General features: G+C 39.7%; 1 protein-coding gene across 1 annotated transcript in view; it reads right to left on the bottom strand.

Annotated features, from left to right (window-relative positions):
- The window catches only part of NAV2 (neuron navigator 2), a 453,334-nt gene that overhangs the window by 78,035 nt on the left and 347,991 nt on the right, over positions 1-27,308 (bottom strand). Inside the window, 2 exon segments of the mRNA XM_078148755.1 lie at positions 373-664; positions 9,659-9,797. Coding sequence (XP_078004881.1) covers positions 373-664; positions 9,659-9,797 — 431 coding nt within the window.

Below are 27,308 nucleotides of genomic sequence, written 5' to 3'. Positions count from 1 at the left end.
GTTTGAGACACCAGTGTAGCCTTTACTTGGGATACAGTTTAAATAATTTAGTGTTTCTGATACAGATATTTTAATAGTTTAATAGGCTCACACAAGTTATTCCAATTAGGCTGAGGTGAAGAATGTGTATGTGTACAAAAGCATACATATACACATATACATATGTATAAACACACATATTCATTCATAGATACGTTTCTGAAAGACTGTTAGAAAATATACTGCAAATTTTTGCACCATATGTTATATATTCTATCCCCCTGCAAAAACAAACAAAAAATGCAATCCATGAGGACCTAGACAAGAGTTACTGATTCTAGGTTTCAAAGGCACACCATCCCTGTCTTTAACAGTTTCCTATTTTTTCCTCACCTGTCCCTGGAGTCTTCAGTGTGCCTGCTGTGGCAGAAGTCTTGGTCCTTGGCATGGTGATGCCAACCTGGGCTGACATGCCCCGCCGCCATGAGCCTGTCTGGGAAATAACTGTGTTCTTTCGCCCTGAGGTGCTCTTGTCAGACTCATCAGACACATCGGAGGGATTCCGCCGCCACTTGGACCCAGGCTCCATCTTTATGCCGCTATCAGATCCCCCGTCTGATTTCTTGATATCATCACCAGACCAAAGAGAATTCCGCTCCACTTGCGAATGCTTCTCAGTGTCAGTCTGAAGAAAAAAGTACCCCAAGTTAGTTCTCCCCAGATTCCTGGTCGTGAAAATATTGCTGTTTTGAATCAGCAAAAGGAAGGAAAAAAGAAAGAGATTGATAACTATTCCTTGAACATTACAAAAAAAGATATAGTTTTGGCTTTTTGCTTTGAATTCCTTAATCAAATTCCCTGCCTTCTTTGGGTTCAAGAAAGGTGAAGAAAACATGATGATGCCTAAGGGGATTAAGAGAGAGAGGAAAATAAGGGTAAGGTATAAAGGAGAAAGAGAAAGAGAAGGTAGCAAAAGAGATCCAGAAATTTAAAAAAAAAAAGAGCCCAAGTAATTCACCAAGGATGCGCTATGCATTCAATGTCCAAGCCATTTGCCTCTCCATGCTGCCATCCTCAAAGTTCACATGTCCCAGTATCTCCGTGTATTCAAACATACTCAGCCAGCTCCCCTTTGTTCTCTGGATTCTCTATCACTTGACTGGCAGCTACATTTCTAGATACAGCACAGTGCTGCAGCCTTCCTCGTGGAGTGAGACATGCTGAGGGGCTGCTAGCTTTACCCTAACATGCCAGAGAGACAGGAGCTGAAAGGAATGATTCCCAAAATACTACTTCCCTCAAAATGTTAAAAGGCAGAGGGGAATGATCAAAGCAGACGGGTGGAGAGTTCAAACTGAAGCTTCATTTATATGCTGCTAACTTACTATTTTTTAACTGATTTTTAAAAAATTTTTACACCATCCATAACAGAATAGATCTTTTTTCCTCCTCAGTGAGCCACCCCCTTAGAACAAGGATTAAATATAGAAAAAAAAATCAGCAAAACCGAACAATGTATCGACCTCTTCCAGTAGAATATGCAATATTCCACCCATGTGGTTCCCCACTTTTGCAATGAAGAGGACATAAGATCTCAGATTTAAAAATGGAAGAGATCGTTGAGGTCATCTAGCCCAAGCTCCTTGCTTCATATTTGAAGAAATGAAGACCCAGAGAGGTTAAGTGATTTGCCCAAGGTCACACGGTAGTAAGTAGCAGAGCCAAAATCTGAATCCAGATTCTCTGACTCCAGATTCCGGATCCCGGATCCATTCCACTGAGTGAGAAGAATATCATATTCATAAGATGCTTTAAGGTCACAAAGGGCTTTCCTTCAACAATTCCACACCAAAAAAGTTAAAAAGTAGTACTAGGACTACAAACCCATTTCACAAATAAATGAATCGAGGCTTAAGGAAGTGACTTCCTTCTCAGAGTCACATAGCTAGCCAAAGTACGAACTGAGGATTCAAACTCAGGTCTCACGATAATATCCCAGAACAGTTACAGAGACCACTTAAATCCTAGTTTGTAAGGCCTGAGGACTCTATTATTTCCCCCTATAACAGAGCTACATTGGATCACTTCTGGCATGGCTATCCGATGCCCCAATTCAAGGCTTTGTAATACTTCAAAAAGGGCCATGGGGCTTGGGGAAAGAACTCTTCAAAAAGAAGTTTTTACCTGAAAAGACTGACAACGTAAGATTATTGTGCCTATAACCTTGAGAGTGGTTCAGAATGCATTCCTCCCCCAAAAAGAGCCAACCGAGAAGGCTAGAAGCATATTCACTCCCTGTGATCCTACAACAGTCAGCTCAGGCTCATCTGCAGCCATGGCTCCCTGTCCCTTGTCAGACTTTTTGCGCATTCACAGTCTGCACGGCTCATTCGGCACTTTGGATGAAATCCCTTGTCCAGTTAATTATGTGTCACTCTATGTCTTGCTGCTCCATCTACTTCACAGGGGACTGAGTCTTACACATTTGAGGATTCCCCAAAGTACCTATCACGGGGCCTTGAATATAGTAACTGCAGCTCAATTAATGTTTACTGATTAATTTTATCTCCTAATATGCCCTGAAGGAGCCACTTAGAATGTGCTCGAGGCTAAACCAGTGGGGGAGAAAATAGGAAATCTGATCCCACTGACTGCCCTCAAGGCAGCAAATGCAAGGAAAGAGGAACAGAAAGGGGAATGAATGTGTAGAATGCAGTCACAAGATTTTCCCATTTCAAAGATGGGAGACCACTATCCCAGCTTTCAGTTGATCTAATGGAAACTTCCATGGAAAGAGGGATGTTTCCAAGTTTTCACTTCTGGATCACCGACTTTTAATGTCTTCATCAGGATGAATGCTGACATCCTTCCATGCTAGCCTAATTGTGTTAATTTTTCCTTCAGTTGTTTCAGTCATGTCCCATTCTTCACAACCCCATTTGGGGTTTTCTTGGCAAAGACACTGGAGTGGTTTACCATTTCCTTCTCCAGTTCATTTTATGGATGAGGAAACTGAGGCAAACAGGGTAAGTGACTTGCCCAGAATAATACTGCTAGTAAGTGTCTGAGGCCAGATTTGAACTCAGGAAGCTGAGTCTTCCTGATTCCAGGCCCAGAGCTCTATCCACTATACCACCTAGCTATCCCCAAGTGTATTAATTATGCAAATAATTTTAGAGCTGGAAATCTCAGTACTTCTCCAATCTCATTTATCACATCCTTGGCAACAACAAACATGCATATAAAATACCTGCTACATATATAATATTATATAATATGACTATATTACATATAATAATATTTCTGTATTAAATTTCTATAGTGCTCTGTACACATATTATGTCACTCAATCCTTGCAGTAGACCAGTAGTCCAAATACTATTGTCCCCATTTTTTATAGGTGAAGAAACTAGGACTTGGAGAAAGTTTGAGAGACATGCCCACGATAACATAGTGTCAGAAGGAGGATTCGAACCCAGAACTTTTCTGATTCCATGTCTAGCAGCCTTCCCACTACACCACTGAAGACCTCTAATGTCACAGAATTCACCAACGCCTCAGGTAGAGTCCATTCCATTTTTGTGCCCGTAGATTTAATTGTTAGGAAGCTTTCCCTGACAATGAATTGAAACGTTTCCTAGAAGTCATCCTTTCTGACCCCTTTCTTTACATCTGAGGAAATGATTCCCAGAAAGAAGAAATTGCTCACCTAATGTCTCACAGGTATAGGACCAGGATTCAAAACCCAATTCCCCAGTGCTAAACCTAGCGTTCTTTTCTCTAGGCCATACCACCTCCAAAATTCCTACCCAATGGCCTTAGTTTTGCTTTTAGGGGCCCAGCTGAATACAAGTCTATTTCCTCTTTCATATAATAATAATAGTTCACATTTATATAGTGTCTACTATGTGCCAGGCACTGCATTAAGGGCTTTATAAATATCTCATTTCATCCTCACAACAACTCTGGGAGGTGAGTGCTATTATTATAGTCATTTTATAGATGAGGAAACTGAGGTTATGTGACTTGTCTAAGGTCACATAGCTAGTAAGTGCCTGAGGTCAGATTCAAACTCAGGTTTCCCTGGCTCTAGACCCTAGTGTTGTGTTTGTTCAAAAGCTCTTTCATATATCCTGGAAAGAACTCTGATCTCTGTGCGAGGAAACCTACATTCTAGTCCTGACTCCGTTACTGAGGGTCTTTGCGTAAGACCTTTCATCTTTCATTGCCTCAATGTCCTCACCTATAAAATGATGGAGAAGATGATTTTAAGGCCCCTTCCAGCTCTAAATATCTGATTCAGTGATCCAGATTTTAAGTCCCTGTTAATACATGCAAATTTCTGCAATCAAATGCACAGAAAAATAAAACTTTAAGAAGAATGTGCTATATATAATCTATATCAAATTGCATAATGTCTCAGGGAGGGAGAAGGAGAGAATTTTGAATTCAAAATTTAAAAAAAATGTTTAAAATTGTTTTTCCATGCAATTGGGAAAAAATATATTATTATATAAAAAAGACATATATGCTAGTTTTTAGACCACAAGGGAACTGATATTCTTCATACGATTATTGTGGGTGAGGCAGAGATATTTATCTACTTTTAATAAATCCTGAACTCCCCACCAACCCCTTCACAAATGGCCTTGTAGCATCTGTAGAGACAAATTGTAGAAATAAGGTTCTAATCAGCTCTTAATCATTCAAATAGGGGAACAAGGCCTTCTGAGTAAGGTGGCCAGATGCTGGGGAATACTGCTCCTTCATTTTCCCAATATCCCAACCCTTAGTATTCCAAGTGCAAACATGATCACTACTTCATTCATTCGGCAAAACTTTACAGGATAAATGTGGGCTATGTTAGACATTAAAGGGGAAACAAAAATAAAGAAGATAGAGGTTGGGAATGGACCTCTGATTTCACAGATATAACAACTCCCTCTATCAGTGCATGCTTGGGACCTTGTATATATCCTATAGTATGACAGAGTTGCCTAAGGCTGAGATGTTGTGATTTTCCCCAGAGCCATGCAAGTGATGTGGTCAGAGATAGAAACCAAACTTAAGTCTTTCTGGCTCCAATGCCAAGTGTCTATCTATCCACTATGTTACAGAGGAAGAAACAGCACAATGACCCAACCAGTAAAAGAGATAGTTAACATTTGTGTCATTACCAAAATATCACCATGGGGGCCTCTAGGTGGTGCAGTGGATAGAGTACCAGCCCTGAAGTCAGGAGGACCTGCGTTCAAATCCAGACTCAGACCAAACACTTGACACTAGCTGTGTGTCGCTGGGCAAGTCACTTAACCCCAACTGCGCCCCCCCAAAAAAAAACAAGAGCAAAAATATCACCATGCTAGCCTTTGGAGCATTATATAGAGTGGAAAGCATCTTGAATTTAGGGTCAGAGGATCTTAGTTCAAATTATGCCCTGGCACTTGTTATCAGTGCGACCTTGGACAAGTCATATAACATTTCTGGGTCTCAGTTTCCCTCATCTGCTAAATGAGAGGAGATTTTGTGAACATTTTTTTAAAAAAAGTTTATTTTACTTTTAATTTATGGAATAAAACAAGCATTTCTATAATATAGTATAATAAAAAAACAATTTAAGGTAAAAGGAGGCAAAATTTAGTGAAAGAATGCACTTCAGAAACAAATATGAGGTAGTGTCCTACCAGAATCACAAAATGTTAAAAGTAGAAAAGAGATATTTGACTCAAACCCCTCGTTTCAGAGAAGAGGAGACAAAAATCACTTGCCTTAGGCAAAACTGATATTAACATCAGAGCTCAAAGCAGAATTTAGGGTTACCTCAATTTGTCTGAAGCTGGAGGGACTAGAGCTAAAGTCTCCATAGTCCAATATCCTCATGTGACTGTCCATCATGCCCTGCTGCCTCTAGAAAATGGCTTGTTGTTATTCAGTTGTTTCAGTCGAGTCCCACTCTTTGAGACCCCGTTTTGGGTTTTCTTGGCAGAGATACTGGAGTGGTTTATCACTTCCTTCTCCAGCTCATTTTACAGATAAGAAACTGAAGCAAACAGGGAGAAGTGACTTGCCCAGGGTCACACAGCTAGTAAGTGTCTGAGGCCACATTTGAACCCAGGTCTTTCTGACTCCAGGTCCAGCACTCTATCCACTGTGCAAGTGGCTCCAAAGGTCCTTTCCAGATATGATCCTATAACACACACACACACACACACACACACACACACACACACATTCAGACCTAATCTACCCCAAGTTAATACTGATCATCGAATACCAGGGTGAAGCTAGGTTGGGGTGCAGATAATCTAGAAAGCAGTTAATCCCCTCATTGATAATTAACTTCAAGCTACCACCCCATAGTTATTACCATTCTCCCCTCCCCCAATATGGCTAAAGAAGCAACTCTTGATGCTCTGAAAGCAATAAACACCCCATATTTTTGGCAAAGTATCTTTTTTTTTCCTACTTTTCCTCTTCCTTCTGCTTCCCTTTGCAAAAGGGAAGATTTCAGAATTCATATCCTGTTTCTCACTGTTTCATTACTCTGTGCCCATATCTTTTCATCCTTTGACATAAGGATCTGTATTCCTATTTGATATCCTATGTTTCAAAAAAATCACTGAGAATCTGAAGGTGCCAAATTTCAGGGTGAGTAGTTTCAGAAAAATGACTGCATTATCATTCTATCAGTCACCTCACATCCTTCTGGGATGTCAGGTAATGGCCCTTAACATTCATATGTGTAATATGTGAAAGAGAGAGTTGTGGGTTACAAGTTCTTTTTCTCTCTCTCTCTCTCTTCTTTCTTTCTTTCTTTCTTTCTTTCTTTCTTTCTTTCTTTCTTTCTTTTTCTTTCTTTCTTTCTTTCTTTCTTTCTTTCTTTCTTTCTTTCTTTCTTTCTTCCTTCCTTTCTTTCTTTCTTTCTTTCTTTCTTTCTTTCTTTCTTTCTTTCTTTCTTTCTTTCTTTCTTTCCTTTCTTTCTTTCTTTCTTTCTTGATTTATTTATTTATATATATTTTTACAAGTTCTTCTGAAATCAGATGTTTTAAGATACTCCCTGGTTAGGGAAGTAACTGGGAAATCATTCTTTTAAAAATCTTTACTTTTTTTTTTTTTGGTTAACAGCTTTAATTCCAAAATTTCTGATGATGCGAAGCTTGCAAGATGAACAACAGGAAATTAAACATGGAGGAAAGGAGGAAAAGAGACAGATCTCTGAGCAGTAACTAGATTTGAATATGTCACAGGGAAAAATCCCTTCCACAACCCTCCAGATGTTAACTCTGTAAATCCTGAACAGAGAATCCAACATGGCCTTCTCGGCCCAGGAACAAAGACTGCAGGAGTCACGCAATACACAATTTAAGAGCAGGCCTTGCTCCAATCTTGTAACAAGTAAACAAAAGAGAAACCCCACACTGAAATCTTTCTCTGCAGAGTTACTGCTTATTACCAGCTACTCTCAGTCAAAGGCCTTGATAATTCCAAATTCCTTTGGCTCTGAAACCAGCTGTCTCAGGACTATCTTGAGGCACTTTTTTTCCCCCTTGGGACTGGGATGTGTCTCAGGGAAGTTAAGTGTCTGTGCAAGAAAGGAAACCTAGAGGAAGTTTGCAACATTTAATGGATGGTTTGTGCTAAGGACATTAATTGGGTGGAAATATTTAAATTCTCTAATTTCCCTGATTGGGAGGTGACCGTGCTTGGACAGTATTCCAGAGTATACAATGTACAGTAACGACTTAAAGAAAAATACATACGTACATAGCACATACACACAAATACTGCTCAAAATGAAAACACATGCAGTGACAGGCAGCCCTGGAGGCTATATCCAATACCTCTCATTAGGCAGTCACTGTTTACATTTTTGAGAGACTTAATCATACGTAAACCCTCACACGTCCTTTATTCAGCACTATTCTCAAAGAATATGGGCACTCAGAACAAGGAGATTTTCAGTGAAGGGTTACCTGTAGAAAATGAGGACACAGTTGGTGGAGTCGGGTGAGAAGGAAATAGAAGAGATAAGAAGGTGGTAGAAAACTCAGCCCTACCTCAAGCCCCCTCTGCAAAGTGTTACCTAGCTCGGTATTAGTCACGTGCCTAGTAATAGCCTCCACAACTGTAGTACCAGTTCTATGTGTTCAGTAAATAAGAACAAATTATTATTGAGAGGGGCTTTGAAATCACAGGACAAGATGGGGGTGGAAACACAGGCCTGCAGTCTCTGTGGCCGGCGTGTCTGAGGCTAACGGATCACTTGTGCCCAAGAGTGCTGAGCTACAGCAGAGCTAAAGCTGATCAGGTGTTTACACCAAGACTGGCAGTATGGTCAGTCCCATGAGCGTAGGGAGCCACCAGGCTGCCGATGGAAGGAAGAATTGGGCCCAGGTCAGAAACACAAAGCTTCCATCCCAAACAGGAGCAGAACTGGGCACTTCCACCTTGGGCGAGATAGGGAGACAAGGTCTCACAAAAATAAACTGGAGAGGAAAGTGAAGAGGAGAAGGGAGAAGGGACAGGGGGAGAGAAAAGGAAAGGAGGAAAATGAATCAGGACAAAGACACCAATGCTGGCACATCAATGTGACTAAAAACTAGAAACCTGTGTCAAGAGATTGGCGTTTTGGTCCTAACCCAGTCAATGACTATGTGGTACATGCCTCAGTTTCTTTTGGTGAATAGCATCATGGAGCATCAGATTTAGAGGCAGAATTGTTGCTCAGCTGTGTCTGACTCTTCGTGACGCCATTTGGGGTTTTCTTGGCAAAGACACTGGAGTAATTTGCCATTTCCTTCTCCAGCTCATTTTACAGATGAGGAAACTGAGGCAAACAAAGTTAAATGACCTGCCCAGGGTCACATAGCTAGTGTCTGAGGCCAGATTTGAACTCAGGAAGATGAGTCTTCCTGATTCCAAGTCCAGCACTCTATCCACTGTGCCACCTAACTGCTCCTCAGAGACAGAGAACAAGGTTCAAATCCCAGCTCTGATACGTATTAATTATGTGGCCTTGGGCAAACCACTTTCCAATTCTATAGACCTCAATTTTCTTATCTGTAAAATTAGGGATTGGAAAGAGCTCCAGTGATCCTTTCTAGTTCTATGATTTTGTGAATACTTTAAAAAAAAGTTTATTTTATTTTTAATTTATGGAATAAAACAAGCATTTCTATAATATAGCATAATAAAAAAACATTTTAAGGTAAAACGAGGTAAAATTTAGTGAAAGTATTCACTTCAGAAACAAATAAGAGGTAGCATCCTACCAGAATCACAAAATGTTAAAGGTAGAAGGGAGACAGTTGGCTCAAACCCCTCGTTTCAGAAAAGAGGAGAGAAAAATCACTTGCCTTCAGCAAAACAGACGTAACATCAGAGCTCAGACCAAAATTTAGGGTTACCTAACCCAGATTAGGTAACCCTAATTAAGCTCCTACTCTAGTCTTCTTTCCACAGCTGTTGTCATGTCAAGACATTGAACTTGACTTCTTTTTCTTGAGCCCTAGCTAAGAGTTGGCAAGAGCCTGCAAGGGGCCAGAAGCCCTCTTAGCAGAGGTGGAGGTCCACTAACACACCCCGCCCCAGCCCTTTTCTTCCCTCCCTTCAGGTCCGCTGCTCTTTTCCCAGAGGACTGCTTGGGACTGGTTCCACATTCCACCTGGGGCTAACTCACCTGCACATCTAAGTTTTTCCTCGAGGAGGCTGGCGTGTTGGCATAGGAGCTGATGGAGGAACTGGTGTTGATATCATCGGTGCTGAGATTGTCTATGGTGTCGCTGATTCCACTGCTGACGGAGCTGCTGTCATCCCAGCTGCAGAAACCAACAAATCAGAATATTGGAGCCTTCTACCACGAGAGCCATGGAGGAACAAACATAGCCAAAGAGCACCACCCCTGAATCCTCCCAATGTAATAAAACCGCAGAAATAAAGCTAGTTTTCATTTGTCGTGACTCATCTGTGGAGTAACAACTCTCTGTCTACTGGCAGGGGAGCTAACATTTCAATGATTTATTCTGAACATCTTAATGTTCAGAATAATGAATATGTAATAAATGCCATTCTTATGATTAGAGATAGGTATAGGGAAGTCCCTGGGGAGGAAATTCCCTCTACCAATTCAGGTCCCCATCTTCTCTGCAGTGTGTAATGTTAGAGTTCACTGTGGCAATTCCTAATTCTAGGCAAGTCACTTAACTGCTTAACTGCTATTTGCCTCAGTTTCCTCAACTATCATATTATCACCTACCTTGCAGAGTTGTTGAGATGAGATCTTTGTTTAAAAAAAAAAGCCTAGTACAGTGCCTGGCACATAGTAAGCACAATATAAACGTTTATTCCCTTCCCTTTATCCACTACTATATAATGCTTCTGTTAAGATTGTGGCCAACAAAATTGTTATATGTAATCTTTTGATTATGATCAACAAATTAAACATACCATATAATTATACATTTGAATGAATGGATTTCAACATGTAAAATATCCATAACAGCTATATTCCCCTAATTTTCTTCTCCTGTATCCCTATATATTTGTGGATATATGTTCATCTAATAGAGTCAAAATATAATCTATGTTCCTCATTTTCTGCTTTATTTTATATCATTCCCATCCAGATTATCTCAGATTTTTTATATGGTGGCAGCCATGTAGTACAGTGAACCTGAGTTCAAATTTGGCCTTGGATACTTACCAGTTGTATGACCCTGGGTAACTCACTTAATTCCCCACTCCATTTCAGGTTTAATTTTCCCATCTGCAAAATGGGAGTGATAATAATACCTACCTTACAGGCTTGTTGTGAGGATCAGATAGGATAATATTTGCACAGCCCTTTACAAAGCTCAAAGTGTTATAGAAATACTAGCTATTCATTATTCTTATTTCTCAGACTTATCAATCTTGATTGTATTATAGTATTCCATTGCATGGATTAATTGATACTGTTATTCATTCAGTTATTCTCAATCATTGTACAATAGCTAACATTATTTTTTAGTATCAGTTATAGCCTATAAGCATTAGATGCCAAATTTCCCCCATAAGCCTTTGTGTTTTTGTAGCAAATTGAGGTTGCTTGGTCTATAGACACTTTTCTATAGGCTAGAGTGCTAGGCTTGAAATAAGAATTCTTCCTCTGATGTTTACCAGCTGTACAAACCTGGCAAACCATTTACCTCTCTGAGAATCAGTTTCCTCAGCTATAAAATGGGAAAAAATAATGGCACCTTTCTTGCCTAATTATTGCAAAGATCAAATAAGATGATGTATACAAAGCATTTTTCAAACCTGAAAGTATTATGTAAATACGACCATACATATTCCCATCACCAATTCTACAGTCAAAGGACCTTACTTAAACCAATCACCACCCTCCAGGTTTACTCTGAGAATAGATTCAGCAGGCAGAGATTATTCCTAGAAAGCAGTTGACAGAGAAAGAAAGAAAAGAAAAAGAAAACAAAGCATGCATGGAGTATTCCAGTGGGGGAAAAGCAGGCTTCACCGCCAAAGCAAAATGGAGGCAAGGCCAACTTGTTGGAAAACTAGCTAGGTAAGAAATCATCAGCTTCCTTGGTAAGTCCAGCTCTTACCCATGATGCTATTCTGCACAGCTTCTACAACAAGTTAGAAACAGGGTCACTTGGCATCCAAGAATAACCAGGCACTCATAGTCCCTAAAGCAAATGAGAATGCTGGTATTGTTCAACTAGCCAGTATGCTTCCTGACTCTCCTATGCCAATCAGGTAAGGAGACAACTGCTCATTATTGAAAGTTGCTTTCCATCACAATCTCCTTTAACATTCATCCCTTTTTCTTCCAAAATCCATTTAATCAAGTTGAATGTGAATCCAGGGAAAGTCTGCAAAGCCACGTGGCACAGTTGAAAGAAATCTAGTCTTAGAGTCTTAGGATCTGAGTTTGAATGTGACCTTTGACACATCCTTACTTGGTACTGTGGGCAAGAGCTTTTTTGGTGTTGTAAATTTCTTTGAGTCTCAGTTTCATTAGTCGGAAAATAAGGATAATACAGGCAATCACCTCACAGGATGGTTATGAAGAGTGCTTTGCAAACCTTAAGCTCACTAAGTAAAGGCTAGTTATTATTAGATACTTGATAAGCAGAAAAAAGTGAGGGTCCTTAAAGCTTAAAGTCACACGGGCTTAGGAGACGCCTTCTTTAACATGTACCTACTAGCGAGATGACTAAAGAAGGTACAGTGGAACCATAAACGTAAAGGTCTTGACTCATGTATTTCCACTTCCTTAAATGACTGTCTCCCCATCATTGTATCATTGGAGAGTCAGGAGATCTGGGGAAAAAATGCCATCACATATCTATACGTCCTTTTTCTGCAACACCCCTATGAGGGAGATAGTATGCTATTATCCCAATTAGACAGATAAAGAAACTGAGGCTCAGGCAAGTGAACTCACTTGCCAAAGATCACATGGCTGGAAGTGCCAGAGGTCACATTAGAATTCAAGGCTCTTGACTTCAAGTCCAATACTCTTTGATTAATAGGGAGATCTGTAGTTACAACTGCTATTCAAGTTAAGGATTTAAGGTCTCATTGAAGAAAAAGCACCGTAGGGCAGCTAGGTGGCACAGCTGATAGAGCACCGGCCCTGAAGTCAGGAAGACCTGAGTTCAAATCCGACCTCAGACCGAACACTTGACACTTACTAGCTGTGTGACCCTGGACAAGTCACTTAACCCCAATTGCCTTAAAAAAGAAAAAAAAAATTTCAAAAAAAGAAAAAGCACCCTGATATGATTTTTTGGGTTGGGTGGGGTCAGGTGGAAACATTATTAGTGTTCTAGCAACAAAATTTTTGCTCTGGAATCCTGTTAATTTGTTTTGGACTCATGATCTGACTTCAAATGCCCTTACTACCTATATGATCTTCGGCAAGTTACTTCTTCTTCTCCAGGCCTCAGTTTCCTAATCTGGAAAATAACAGGTTGGACTAGATGATCCTTAAGGCCTCTTCAGCTTTAAATTCTAGAAGCTTTCCTACTGATCATCCTCCTTTAACAGAGAGTGTTCTGTGAGCCTAAGGCTGACGAGCATACGCTAGTCTTCCCAAGTTGGTGTTGAGTACATCATGCCCTCCTTCTTTGGTGATCACACTAGCCCTTGTGAACTCAAACCAGAACCTTTGTAAAATGGACTGGAGATAAAGCAGAGAGACCAGTAAGGAAGATGTTACAGTAGCTCAGGTGAGAGGTAATGGGGGTCTGAAATGGGAAATGGAAAGCACATGGAAAATTGGGAAGATGTCAGAACTGATGAGGTGTTGCAATTGATTGAATGTGTCCAGTAAAGGGAAGCATCAGAGATGACTCAGATTTCTAGTCTGGGTTACTGGAAAGAGGTGATGCCATCAGTCAAAATAATGAAGGAGAGACAGGTTTTGGTGGAAAAGTGAGTCCAGTTTTAGACATATTAGTGTTGATGCTCTTGCTGACGCAGACATGGTTCATTCATTCAACACGTAGTTATCAAATGTCTGCTCTGTGCAAGGTCCCATGCTAGGTGCTTTAGGAGAAGTGTCTAATAACTAATGCCTAAAAATCTGCATGGATATGGAGTGTTTCCTTAATATTATGGGAATTGCAAGTCATCCCTGACTCAATTCAGAAACAGAAAGACATCTAGTCAGAAACACACCAGAGAAGAAACAATCATGTTTAAACATTTTCACATCAATTCTTACATGTGACTCCAAGATAGTTTTGTAAGAGGACAATACCCTTAATTATAGATAAGGAAATCAAGGCAAAAGGTGCATGCGCTCCAGTGACTGCACAGTAATGGCCAGTTAACCCTGGTTATGAGACTAGGTCTGGCAATTTCTGGTTAAGCACTGTGTTCTATAGACAGTATTTCATTGAGGGGAGGAGAGCAAACAGAGGAAATAGAAGGGAAATAAGAAAGACTGAGACACTGAATATTTCCATATAAAATCATGAAATGACTAGGTCTAGAAGTCATGTCTTGTAGTCACCTAATAAGAAAAGAAAACTTAGGACCAAGGAATGTGTTTCATTGGCCTCATATGCTATCCTTATCAATGACCTAATGGACAGAATCTTTAACATTTTTGTGTGTCATGTACTCCTTGGGCAGTCTGGGAAAGCCCATGGACCCCTTGGCCAGTCTGGGGAAGCCTATGGACTTCTTCTGAAAATAATGTTTTTAAACACATAAAATAAAATACATGGGGTTACAAAGGAAACCAATGATACTGAAATGCAGTTACCATAATTTAAAAAAAAGGGGGGTTGGAACCTGGTTAAGAACTTCTAATCTAAAGTGAAAATAAATAGGTCAATGAAAGGCATGGTAGAGGCAGAATTAGCAGCAAGTGCTAACATGGACAACAATAAACAAACATCAAGAGATTTCAAAAGGTTAATAATATAAGATAAACCAAAATGAATAAAGATTCTATCCCCCCTCTCTGAAAGTCTATCAATAAAATGCAAGCATTCACTAGGTAAAAGGGAAGAGAGAGAGAAAGGAGATCAACACAGAAGCACAAATGACCTTTGGGTAGAGTGAACTTAAATAAGTAATGCCAAGAGAGATAAAGAGGTAAGAAAGGCTTCAAATCAACCAGAATTTACAATGGGAAAGTGGTTTTAAAAGGTTAATGCTATTTCAGAGAACAAATAAGGGTAATATGTCACAGAACAGAGAGATAGAATCAGAGGAAGTCAGACCTAGAAAGGTCCTCTGAAATCCTTCAATTCAAAGCTCTCATTTTAGGGGTGAGGGAACTGAGATTCAGAGAAAAGTGATTAGTCCAAGGTAACAGTCAAGAATTAGAAGAGATCATGCTCCTTTCCTTATCCCAAGACCAGTGGTCCTTCCACCAAGATGACTTTTATTAGTCTGCATTGTTTCCTCTACGTAGGCCCTACAGTTTCCTGTGTCTAAACCTTTGTGCATACCATTAATCCATCAAAGCTGCTCTTTCTCCTCCTTGCATCTTCAAAATTCTTTCTCTCCATGATTTAAGGCTAAATGTCAAACTCTCCATGAAACCTTTCCTAAGGTCATCCTACCTAAAAATATTCTCTTTTGGGGGGCACTCATCTACCACGTACTATTTCTCTGATGATAGTTATCACATTCTGACTTCCACTAGAGTCATCTGGGTCTATGTATTATCTACTAGGCTGAAATCTCCTTGAGGACAGGAAACTAGTCTGTTCATCTGTGTGATTCCTACAGCCCCAATAACATGCTCTTAAATGCAATAAATGTAGACTATACATTCGGTGTGGAATGTAAGCTCCCTAAGGGTAGACTTTCACACTTTCTATTTCTATTTCTAGCACTTAGCACAGTCCCTTACACATAGCAGGTGCTTAATAATTATTTGTTGAACTGAAATGGAACTTGGGGAATTGATTGGACCTAGAATTCTAGAGTCAGAAATAGGTACAGTAAGCAAAACTGAAGGACTACAAAAAGGAAAAACTGGAAATAATTTAAGGGGGATGTTTCTAAGTGGATATTGAAAGGTATAAAAGTACTCTGAAAATCTTCAAGACAGAGACAATAAGAGAGGGAAATTAGGGAATAATGCCATGATAACTTGTAATATCACAAAGATTACAAATTGGGTACATCCTTGAAGGGAGGCACATTCACTGCTTAGAAGATCAAGGCAAATGACTTAGACACCAGCATATCCCACCAGACTAAAAGCTTTTAGGGCATGGTCTGTGTTTTATTCAGTTCTGTAACCTCTGAGCCCCAAACACAGATATTTCTTGACCATGCTCCATAAACTCTCATGGCTGCCTATCACCTCCTGGATCAACTGTGAGATTCTGTTTAGCATGCAATGACCTTTCTAACCTGCCCTGCTACCTTTAGAGTCTTCTTAAATCTTACCCCTCCATCATATGGTCTACCATCCAATGACAATGGCCTCCTGGCTATTCCTCAAACGAGACACTCTATCTCTCAAATCTGGCCATTTTCTCTGCTGTCTTCCACACGTGGAAAGCTCTCCATCCTCATCTCTGCCTTCAGACTTCCCTGGCATCCTTCAAGTCCCAATTAAAATCTCTCTTCTACAGGAATCCTCTTTCAATTTCTCTTAATTCTAATGAGTTCTCTCTGTTGATTATTTCAAATTTATGCTATAAACAGCTTGTTTGTAGGCAATTGTTTGCATGTTGTCTAGCCCATTTGACTATGAGCTCCTTGAGAATAGGGACTTTTCATATCCCCAGCACTTGAGCCAGGGCCTGGAGGCACATAGTAGATGCTGAATAAACGTTTCTTCACTGACTGACTGATCATAAGGAAATGTGTAGGTGACATATTTGGATCCTTCTGATCAGCTCCTTCTGAGCTGGCTCACCTTCATTTCACTTCTCAGAAGTAGTACTTCTTTTTGACATTAAAGTATGATGCTGAAAATTCACCACTAAAATGAACAGCAACATCTCTGGCATCTCTGGAAGACACCAAAGGGTATTATCGTTGGGAAGAGTAATGGCTTTGAATTGGACTGAACCGAAATAGTAACTGGGAAGCAAAAGGTGGAGGAAGACACTCATATGTTCTTGAAGGAGAAAAAGAAGGCTTTTTGAATGTTGGAATTTTTATCACCATACATAAAAGTCCTTAAGTGGACTAGAGATGGGCTGGGCTAGGTAGTTTATAAGGATTCTCCCAATGCTAAGACACTGGCTTGTTTTACTAAGTATGAGTGTGTCAGGTTACCATCTAGCAGAGGAAAGAGGAAGGACATTGGGTTTACTCCTCTTAATGTTGGCATTTCTGGATCCAATGCTCATGATAAGATCTTTGAAATTGGGTTGCGGCCCAGTGATAATTTCTCATGGCTGATACAGCCCTCAGTTAGCACCTCAGGGGAATTCATCCTTGAATTAATCATTCACCAAGCCTTCCAGAGGATAGAGATTACAGCACATAGATTCTTGGACCATCATTCTTAGCCTTCTATTTCTAAGTAAGAAAAAAAAAAACACCTACTATTAAAATAATTCAAATTATTTTAACACTTCAATTAACAAATGCTCTGGGAACAAAACCCTTTGTAATGAGATGATTATGATGGGGTGGGTGGTAGTGGTGGTGCTGGGGAGTTTGTAGCCTTCTTAGCCAGAGCTGGCAGTGGTAGCAGCTAAAGAGGAGGGGGCAAGCACAGCCTTAGATACAGACTTCCTGTGCGTGGGCCAGGGCCCAACCTAGCAAAAGATCACACCCTAAAAATGCTTAGATGGCTAGATCACATAGGAGTGGCTTCTGAGTTATGTAGGGACCAAAAGGACAGCCAGTCATAGTCCACTTTACTTGGGGGGAATAATGAGGAGGAAGTTCCCCAGTGAGATACTTAGGGAAATCAATGTCTTGGAACATTATTCCTAGAGTTCTGGACCTGGAATCATGAAGACCTGATTCAATATCGTCTCAGATATTTTCTAGCTGTGTAACCCTGGGCAAGTTACTTAACTTCTGTCTGATTCAGTTTCCTCATCTGAAAAATGGGACTAATAATAGCACCTATCTCCCAGGGTTGTTGTGAGGATTAAAATGAGAGAATATTTGTAAAGTGTTCTGCCAACTTTAAAGCATTATATAAATGGTAGGTATTATACCTGTCATTTCTACCTCTTGTAATGAAATTCCTTATAAAAACTATGGTATAAGAAAATACTCTATCCATTACTAAAAGTATCGTGATTTGGAATAATTAGTCAAAATGTAAATCTTGGCAAAAATGTTTGACATAAAATGTCTAAAGAAATACAGTTCTATCCCTTTTAACTACTCATGGTAGTATAAGATGTTTATTAAATCTTCTCTTATAGAGATTGTGGGGGATTTTCATTAATTATAGAGAAGCAGATATTAAAAGGGAACAAAGAGTTCTCATTCAATTCATATCTGAACAGGAATCTTCCCAACAATATCTCCAACTTGTAGGTCATGCCTATATCTAGTTTCTCTGATAAAGATCTCACTTCTAATGTATATAAAGAACTGGGTCAAATTTATAAGAATAAGATCTAGTACCAAAATGAAAAATTATCTAATGATACAGTTTTCAATAAAAGAAACCCAGAGTAGCTAAAACCATGTGGAAAAAAATGTTCCAAATCACTAATAATTAGACAAATGTAAATTAAAGCCATTCTGAGGTTCCATTCCACCCATATCACACATAAAAGAAAATGACAAGTCTTGAAGGGGCTATGGGAAAACAGGAACATGGATGCACTACTGATGGATCTATGGATGGATACAGTCATTGTGGAAAGCAATCTGAAATTATACACAAAAAAGTTAACAAACAGTGCATGCCTTTTGACTTAGCTATATCACTATGAGGCCTATATCCAAAACAGATCAAAGAAAGCGGAAAAGGTCCTAAGTGTACAAAAATATTTATACGAATTCTTTTTGTGGCAGTGAGAAACTGGAAACTGAGATGAAACTCAATTGGGAAATAGTTGCACGAATTGTGATACTTGAATGTGATGGGAAAATGTTGTGTTGTAAGAAATGAAGAAATACATGATTTCAAAGAGAGATGGGAAGACTTGCATAAACTGAAAGAATAAAGTAGGCAGAAATAGAAGAATAATTTATACTATAAAATCAATATAAAAATGAACAATCTTGAAGACTTTTGGAAATTGATGAAGAATAAAATGAGCAGAATCAGGAGAATAACTTATAGAAAACAACACTGTAAAGGCAAACAACTCTGAAACCTATAAGAACTCTGATCAACACAATGACAATGTATGAGTCTATAGGACTCATAATAAAACATGCTATCCACCTCCTGACAGAGAGGTAACGGACTCAAGGTACAGGATGAGGCATATATTCCTTAAACACAACCAATAAGGGAATTATATATTAGTTACAAAGAATTTGTTTTTCTTTTTTTTTCCTCAATGGGATTGAGGTAGGAGGGAGAAAAAATAGACTTGTTAATTTAAAAAAAAAACTTTAAAAAATAAAATTGTGATGAAAAAAGAAAACCTCATAAAAGAAATTTTAACTTATATAATCCTAGTTTCCATAACCCTTTCATAAAGACTATGAATATTGTTTCTGTAACTTTAAGAGGGAATAGAATCTTGAGGAGTTATAGTTTAATTGTAATTCTGGAAAGAGTTCATTGTCATGGCCATAGAGAGATATATGAAGCACAGAGAGAAAGGACTAAGACAACTTCTTTCCTGAGTTGTGTCCAGGAGAAATGGAAGAAACATTTCCTGAGGTTTAACTCTTACCCTGTGGAGATGAAATGTTTTGGAGAAGATAACCTGAAGAAAATTCTTTTTTGTGAGACTTTGATTGCCATCCTGAGAGAACCATGTTTGCAGAGGTACCTGGAGGAGTCAGCAGTTGCAATTTATGGTTAAAGGATGTTCTTGCTGGGATCTTATTTATCTATGATACGGTGTTGAAATAGTTAACTCTGTCTTTGCATTTTTTGTAGAAGTTAATAAATTGCATAGTCAGTAAACACTGAGGTTTGTCTAAACCTATGAGATGGAGGTTTGATACTGAAAGAGGGAAGAAAATTTACGGGGAAACTATAAAAACTATAGGTAAGGGCTCAGAGCTAATTAATTAACAGTGTTTGTGAATATCTATTAATTTATGTGGAAATATCAGAACATATCTCTCAATTTTCTAGCATTTTAATAAGGAAATAAGCCAAAGGCAGTTAGAGAGGGTTGGTGTGCCTGTTGACATAGCTCCAGTCATACCTCTACAAAGTTGACCCTGAACCCTGTCTGTTATACTGAAATGAACCAAAATCTGTTCCTCTGTAACTTCCTTCTATCAGCTCCTAATTTCATCTGCTGTGGCCAAGCAACAAAAGTCTAATCCCTCCTTCCACATGTAGGACCCTTCAATTATTTGAGTGCAAAGACACTGTCCCATCATAACTTCCTTTTTCCCGGTTTCTTCAACTGGTCCTCATATGGCTTGGCTGTGAGCTCCCCCACCATTCTGGCTACCCTTCTCTGAATGTCTTCCAATTTGTCAATGTACCTACTAGAATTTAGTGCTCACAGTCAGCCAGAGACCCTAATCTCATACAAGGAAGAAATCTCAAATGTTATCTAGTATATATGACGCATATAATAGTTACATGTGCTGAATAACATGCTAAGCACCTTACAAATATTATCTCATTTGGACAACCCCCCACCTTCACCTTATAACATACAGAAGTGATCATTTTACCTCCAATATAAAGCCAGGAGGTAGCCCAATAGATAAATATAATTAATGCTTAGCATATTGGTTGACTGTGAGTCCTTTTGAGGGTATTGGAAAAAATTTCTTTGTTTTTTTTAAACTATCTTAAATATTCCCTCTTAGTATCTTGTTTATACTATTATTTCAGGTAAATTTCAGCCTGGCCTTCAGCCCAATTATTATTAGGGGCGGAATGAATGAGGCCTTACTGCATTTGACTCTGAATATATGGCAAATGACTGGTTTCAATGTGTTCCAGCAGTGCTCAGCAGTTTGCTGAATATGCTCTGCTCCAGGCCACTGAAATTCCCTTGGGTACCATTGGCAGGTCTAAGGCACAGGGAAAGGAAATAAATGGAAAATAAAAAGAAAATAGAATGGGAGAATAGGAGAAAAAAGGAGACGGCAAGCAGGGTGTGTGTGTGTGGGAGCACAGAGAGGAGAAAGGAAGATGGTGTAAAAGGCACATTTATGGTAGAGTATCGCTAAATTACTAAAAGGACCTCCATCCTTTACCTCTATGTCAAAAGCCATGCTCTGAAAGATCATAACAAAGTCTCATCTAGCTGGCAGAGTCACTAGAGAATAGGACCATTGCCCCTTGCCAACCACTGAGCAGATTGATGGTTGTAGCATTTACAACAGTTCCGCCTGGAGTACTTTCTTCCCACAAGCCAAGTTACACCCTTTTCTCAAAGCAGTCATTTCATCTTATGTATGCAAGGACATTGGATGGAGAGAGGAAGTGGGAAGAATCACATCAGAACCTAATACAGCATCATCCTGTAAAGCTGTGAAAGCCTTCTGGGCTCCAAAGTTCTTTCCAAGGCTGTAATCTCCTTCAAAGTCCATGGAAATGCAAAACCCTACAGATGAGAACTGGGACAAAGATGAATATCCACTCTGAAGCTTGCAATGGGGTCTCTAGACAACCTTCTTCATTCAGCATGATAAATAATGTTAATAATATTGACTGCCAGCATTCCCCAATTCTTACAGGAATAAAGAACTCAAAATCACAGTACTGAATTTGCCTTATGCTTATGGCAACTATTATTTTCAATCCAAATATGAAAAAATGTAGTTTGAAAAAAAGATGGACACTTTTTTCTTTTGTGTGCCCCCAGAATTGTGTGGGCTATTTAAAATTATTTAATGTTGAGTGTTGTTTGTGGGATTTATGACCAGAAATCCTAGGGCCAATTATCAACACTGCCACACAAACTTCACCATGTCTTCTGTACTTTAAACAACACAAGAACGCATACAATATATAGAACAATATATAACATGGGCTATTTATTACAAAATTTTTCCATGCACAATCATATTTCATCAATCTGTGATTTTTTCGTTGCTCTCAACCTCTTGTGACATGTCTTTTATTGAAATATTAATTTTGTCTTTAAATCATTCAAACAACATCTATTATGTGCCAGGCACTGTACTAGGTACTTAAGATAAGAAGAGGAAGAGGAAGAGGGAGAAAGGGAGAGAGAGAGAGAGAAAGAGAGAGAGAGAGAGAGAGAGAGAGAGAGAGAGAGAGAGAGAGAGAGAGAGAGAGAGAGAGAGAGAGAAAGGGAGAGAGAGAGAAAGGGAGAGAGAGAGCGTTTCCTAGTACTCAAGTACCTTACATTCTACTGGATCACAGATTTAGATCTGGAAGGGTACTTATAGATAACTAAACACAGGATTGTAGAATTAGTGCTAGGAGGGATCTTAGAAGTCTTTGGGGCCAACACATTCATTATACCAAAGAGAAAATAGGCCCCAAGATAGGTTAAATAAATTGTGCAAGGTTATATAGGCAGTAAGTGGCAGTTATCAATGCCACCCTACCACACTGAACATTTGCCAAAATATTGGAATCTTTAGGATGTACTGATAGTTTCTGGGGACAAAAGGAAACATTTTTTTAAAATTTAGGACCATAATCAAAGATCTCAGAAAACACTTAAGTTCACATTACGAAACAGAATGTACCTCATCCTAAGTTAGACAACACTTACGTAAGCTATGATGAGTGGTCAGGGTGATGCCATCTTGTCTCAAAGGACTGTGATTAAACCTTGGCTAATATACTCTCATAACCACTCTTGAAAAACAGAAATTGAACATCTTCAAAATCCTAATAATGCACTAATCATCCCTACCCCAAAAAGGACAGTCTAGCTGCAGATAAAAAGCCATATTTAACCAAGGAGACAGAGAGAATCCTGGGAAATCACTGGTAAAGAAAATCATTAAAGTACGGAATTTTAGAGAATAAGAAGTTGAAAAAATAAATGTTTCTTATTTGAAAGAATTAAAGATCAAATCAATATTCTAAACAAAAGATACTTCAAAAGAGGTTGATAGTCATAAATACAGGGAATCACAGACTTAAGAAATATGATTATGCATGGAAACATTTGTATAATAGCCCATGTTATGTAGGGAGCACTGAGCTTAACCATTTCCATTTCATTTTGCAAATGAAGAACTTGATGTTCAAAGATTTTGTCCAATGTCCTGGGGCATGTTATTAGCAGAGATTGGACTCCCCCATCTAGCAGCATTATTTGCAATACATCATGCATGCTTCCTATAAACATAAGCATTATTTTGCAGGAAAAATTCTTAACTCTTCTACCATCATTTTTAATGAGGTTCCAATAGGAGCCCAAAGACTCCTAGAAAAATGAATAAAGAATTGAGAAAAAAAATTAAAATTAAATGGTTCTTTTCAAAAGGAGGCATCAAAAAGATCAGATTTCATTGTCTTTTAGGAGATACTGACATCATTGTGTCAGGAATCCAAATGCCACAGATCCCTTCTCAAATGGCTTAAACCAAAAATGCTAAGATATGCGTGCTTATAAAATATGAAGGTGAGATCATCGTTAATTTTTTTCAGTTCCCAACACTTCCCACTCTACCAAATGTCTCCAAAGAGCAAGTTTGTCAAGCAATCAGCCCGCCGTTCCCTTAGATCAAGACCCCGAGAAAGGATCTTAGATTTGTGGAACACATTTTTGATATGTAACTACTCTGAGGTTAGTCACTACTTTGGAGCCAACCCCTAGGAAGAAACCTCTAATTCGAGAGGTATGATATTTATGGCCATCCACAAAACAAGCGTGGGGGAGGGGGAAAAGCCAACCCTCAAGCTGAGAAAAACATGGAGATTTTCCTTTAGGATGTCCACATACAGAAACAGAGGAACCAATTTTCAAGGAGTTACTCAGGGTAGCATTACAGATGAATCTGGATCTTCTCAGCATTCTCCAGGAGAGGCCTTGGTAGGCCACACGTAAGATAATGTTATTTACTCAAGGAAAGACATGTTAAATGATGAGCAAAAGCAGAAAGGGCACATATCAGGGATCTCTCTTGCCCGACCCTCACGCATTCCCTAATAAATCACTAATATTTAGCAGAAACAGAGAATTATCATGTGTTTCTCTGCGGAGATTGTGGGGAGGGTAGTTGATGGTTTGTACCAAACAATCTTGCCAAGTCCCTTAGACAGGTCAGATGCTTGCAGAGAGAGAGTGACTCTGTAGCCCGCAAGGATTCAAATGATCTTCTTTCCACTTATCTGCTACCCTGAGCAGTGTTCATAAGCTCTACTCCAGGCTTATTCCAGGTGACTAATCTCACACTGCTGAGCAAAAGAGGACAGTGTAAGAATGCAGGCCTTACCTGCTCCCATTTCCAGTTCTCAAAGAAGCAGCAGCAGCCCTATTTATATCCTCAGAGTGCCCCAGCCAGACAACCGTATTAAGTTGCAAAACCCTTGACTGATGGAACGGGTGGACCGGTTTTCTGGCTATTGTTCTGAACAATTGTTCCTGGGGAAACTCTAATGGCTTCAGGGCCACAGGAGACATCAGGGTGGAGGAGTGAGCCTCCCCAAATGCAGAGGTCCCCGGGAGGGGAAAGGGGACACCTCCAAATATTTCCCACAGTACAGGAAGGTTAACCCTTTGTTCTACAAAACAGGTTTGCCTTTTCTATACTGTCCTAAAACTGGTGGGGCAACGGCCCTCCATCCCTGCTCCTACTGGCCCTTCTGAAAGACCTGTTTAATGGTAAGAATTCTTTTTAAAGACTGTCTGTGCCAAAGCACATCAACATACTAATATGCAATTGTCCCCTAGGAATACGGAGAACTCATCAGGAGAGCCCCAAACCAAACGAATGCTGTTCTGAGAGCCCTTTTCCTACATGTCTGAGAGCAGAACAAAGGCTGCAGAATTCCTGATAGAGAGGAAGAAAAGCTCTATTTGAAAGTTTAAAATAAATCCCACCCAAAGTCACTTGCTGTTGGTGTGCAGAATAGAGAAAAGATTCTGAGACTGCTCCAAGCATAGGTGTAGAAATGAGTCCAAACTTGGGATCCAGAGAAAGGGTGAGAATAGTTTAACTAAAAAGCAAACAAGCAAATATGTCAAATCCTTCTCATCTACCAGTGTGCAAACATGCCAGCACCATCCAGGGAAGCTCCTGTGGGAGAGAAGGGGCTAAATATGGCTTACAAGTATTGTGGAAAGGAATTAGGTGTTTTAAATGCAAAAAGTTTAAAACTGAGAGATATTTTCTCTCTGTCTTTCATCCTTGTCTGTTTTTTGTCTTTGACTTTCCATCTCTTTTTTTTCTCCTTTGTCTCTGTATGACTGTCTCTTCTCTCTCTCCCATGTCTTTGGTGTTTTTTTTTTTGTCTGTCTCTTCCTTGTCTATTTTTTTCCTCTCCTTCTTTTTCTCTCCCTCTCTCTGTCTCTTGTCTATTTTTTTCCTCTCCTTTTTCTCTCCCTCTCTTTGTCTCTTGTCTATTTTTTTTTCCCTCTCCCTCTTTCTGTCTTTATTCTTGCAGTGGTTAGGGGGCACCATAGTGTGAAAAAGCTTCTTCATATTGACTGGGCCAGGTGCAAGGACAATCTATTCAGGATTTGGAGGGAGTAGAGAGAAAGAAACATGAACTCCACGATAAAGGGGACTCAGAAAATTTTCCAGAGCTGAAAACTCCTTGGGTTAGGTTTCACCCTATAGTACCTTTGCCCCAATTGTGTAACTCATTCCCAGCTTAAGTAGGTGGTCCACATTAAGCGAGAAATTCCTCTACTCTGATGTGGGGGGTGGGGAGGAGACCCCTTTGCTTGAAACCCCATAACTCCCTCCCAGCCAGGATGACTTAGCCTTTCTTTCATTGTTTCAGGAGACATGATATTCAGGAGACATTGCCTGATAAGCTTAGCCAAAAGTTTCTCTTCTCCAAAGTTCTGGGACACGAGTTGGTGGAACACTGTGCTTCAGGGACGTGTATACGTTACAGGAGGCCATTGTGTTTCCCCCCTTATAGGATGTTTTCCAGTAATAATGTCTAATATCGATAAAGGCCTTCAAAGTTTGCAAAGAGCTGACTTGCATCTTCTCATGTGACACTCATAATAAGCCTCTGAGATAATGAAAGACAGCAAGGCATCATGAACAGAGGGCCAGCCTCTGAAGGAGAAAAGCCCAAGTCTGGGGATACTCCAACCAGGGAGGCCCCAGTGCAGAGAGGAAGGTGAGGGATAGCCTGGACTCACAGCTCCTATACCCTCCTTGTCCCACAGGCTTTTCCATTTCCTGTCAAACTTTTGTTTAGTCGTTTTCAGTAGAGTCTGACTCTTCGTGACCCCTTTTGGGGCCTTCTTGGTAAAAATACCATAGTGGTTTGCCATTTCCTTCTCCAGATCATTTTACAGATGAGGAAACTGAGGCAAACAAGGTGAAGTGACTTACCCAAGGTCACACAGCTATAAATATCTGAGGCTGGATTTGAAGTCAGGAAGAATAGCCTTCCAGACTCCAGGCCCAGCACTCTATCTCCTGTGCCACCTAGCAGCCCCCTCAAACTACCTAGAATATATTTCATACAAAGATACATAAGGTAGCATTGGTATAGTACGGGATAAAGAGTCAGCCTCAGAGCCAGGAAAACCTGGGCTCTTCAGGTCTTGGGAATGTCGCAACTTCTCAATGATCTAGGCAACTCTGGAAAACAGTTACAAAGGTAGTGCAACTTTCATGGGTAGAGGAGAATTGTTCATCTACATCAATGTCCCCTATACCAATAAAATCACAGATTCTAGGGACAAAGGTTAAGTAACTTCCCCAGGGTTATACAACTAAGTATAAAAGGCAGGATCTGAACCCAGGTCTTCCACATTCCAAGTTCAGTATAGTTAAGTAATCATTACACCCGGCTTCCCAATTTTGGGATCCATTCCATTTTGTTATGATTTGAATGATTTTCAATTGACTTAGCCTTATAATCTGGTTTATTCTTTTTTTTTTCCTTAAAAAAAAGGAAAAGGATTCATACTAAGTATAAATACACTATCACCATTCAGTATAACTTAGGTTGCTTTCAAATGCATTACCATGGGATTTTAAAATTTTCTTTACCAGAAATCACAATGCACTTTATCAACACAATTTGTCCTTCAAAACATCCCCAGCTTGTATAAGGAACTGAGCCCCAGGCAGCCTAAAAAGCCTTGCCCTTAGGCCTACAGTTCTGGTCAGGAAGAGAATGGTGGTCCAGAAAGGTCATCATTCTGTTCTCCAAGCGGCTTCTCGCACAAAGCTGCCAATGACAATGACGTCAGGGGGAGTTCCACAGATGCCCAGAGCAGGGGTGGTTTGGAAAGTTTAGGAAGAAAACTGCTCACACTTGAAGGCACCCTGCCAATTTGTCTTGCAGTTTGAAGTGTGAAGCTCCCCCCTCCCCCGCCTCCTCTACCTTTGTTCTTCAGCCTAGTTAAGGCTGGGGGTGGGGGTTGGGGAAGGCAAGGGAGCCCAGCTAAGGAAATAACCATTAAAAAATGCTATCTTTAAACCTAAGGGAAAGGTTTAACCCCAAAGCAAGTCCCCAGAGTCACCAGAACTACTTATCGAAGGCATATGGGGGCAGCAAGTGCCAATAGCTCAAAGCAAAATTAACACATTAGGATGTGAAAAAAAAAACAAACCAAAAAAAAACCACCTTCCTTTCTGTGTGCTCTTCC

The sequence above is a fragment of the Phascolarctos cinereus genome, unplaced genomic scaffold (assembly GCF_003287225.1).
Source record: "Phascolarctos cinereus isolate Bilbo 61053 unplaced genomic scaffold, phaCin_HiC Scaffold_9;HRSCAF=440, whole genome shotgun sequence".
Lineage (NCBI taxonomy): Eukaryota > Metazoa > Chordata > Mammalia > Diprotodontia > Phascolarctidae > Phascolarctos > Phascolarctos cinereus.
This window is presented reverse-complemented; position numbering and strand designations above follow the sequence as displayed.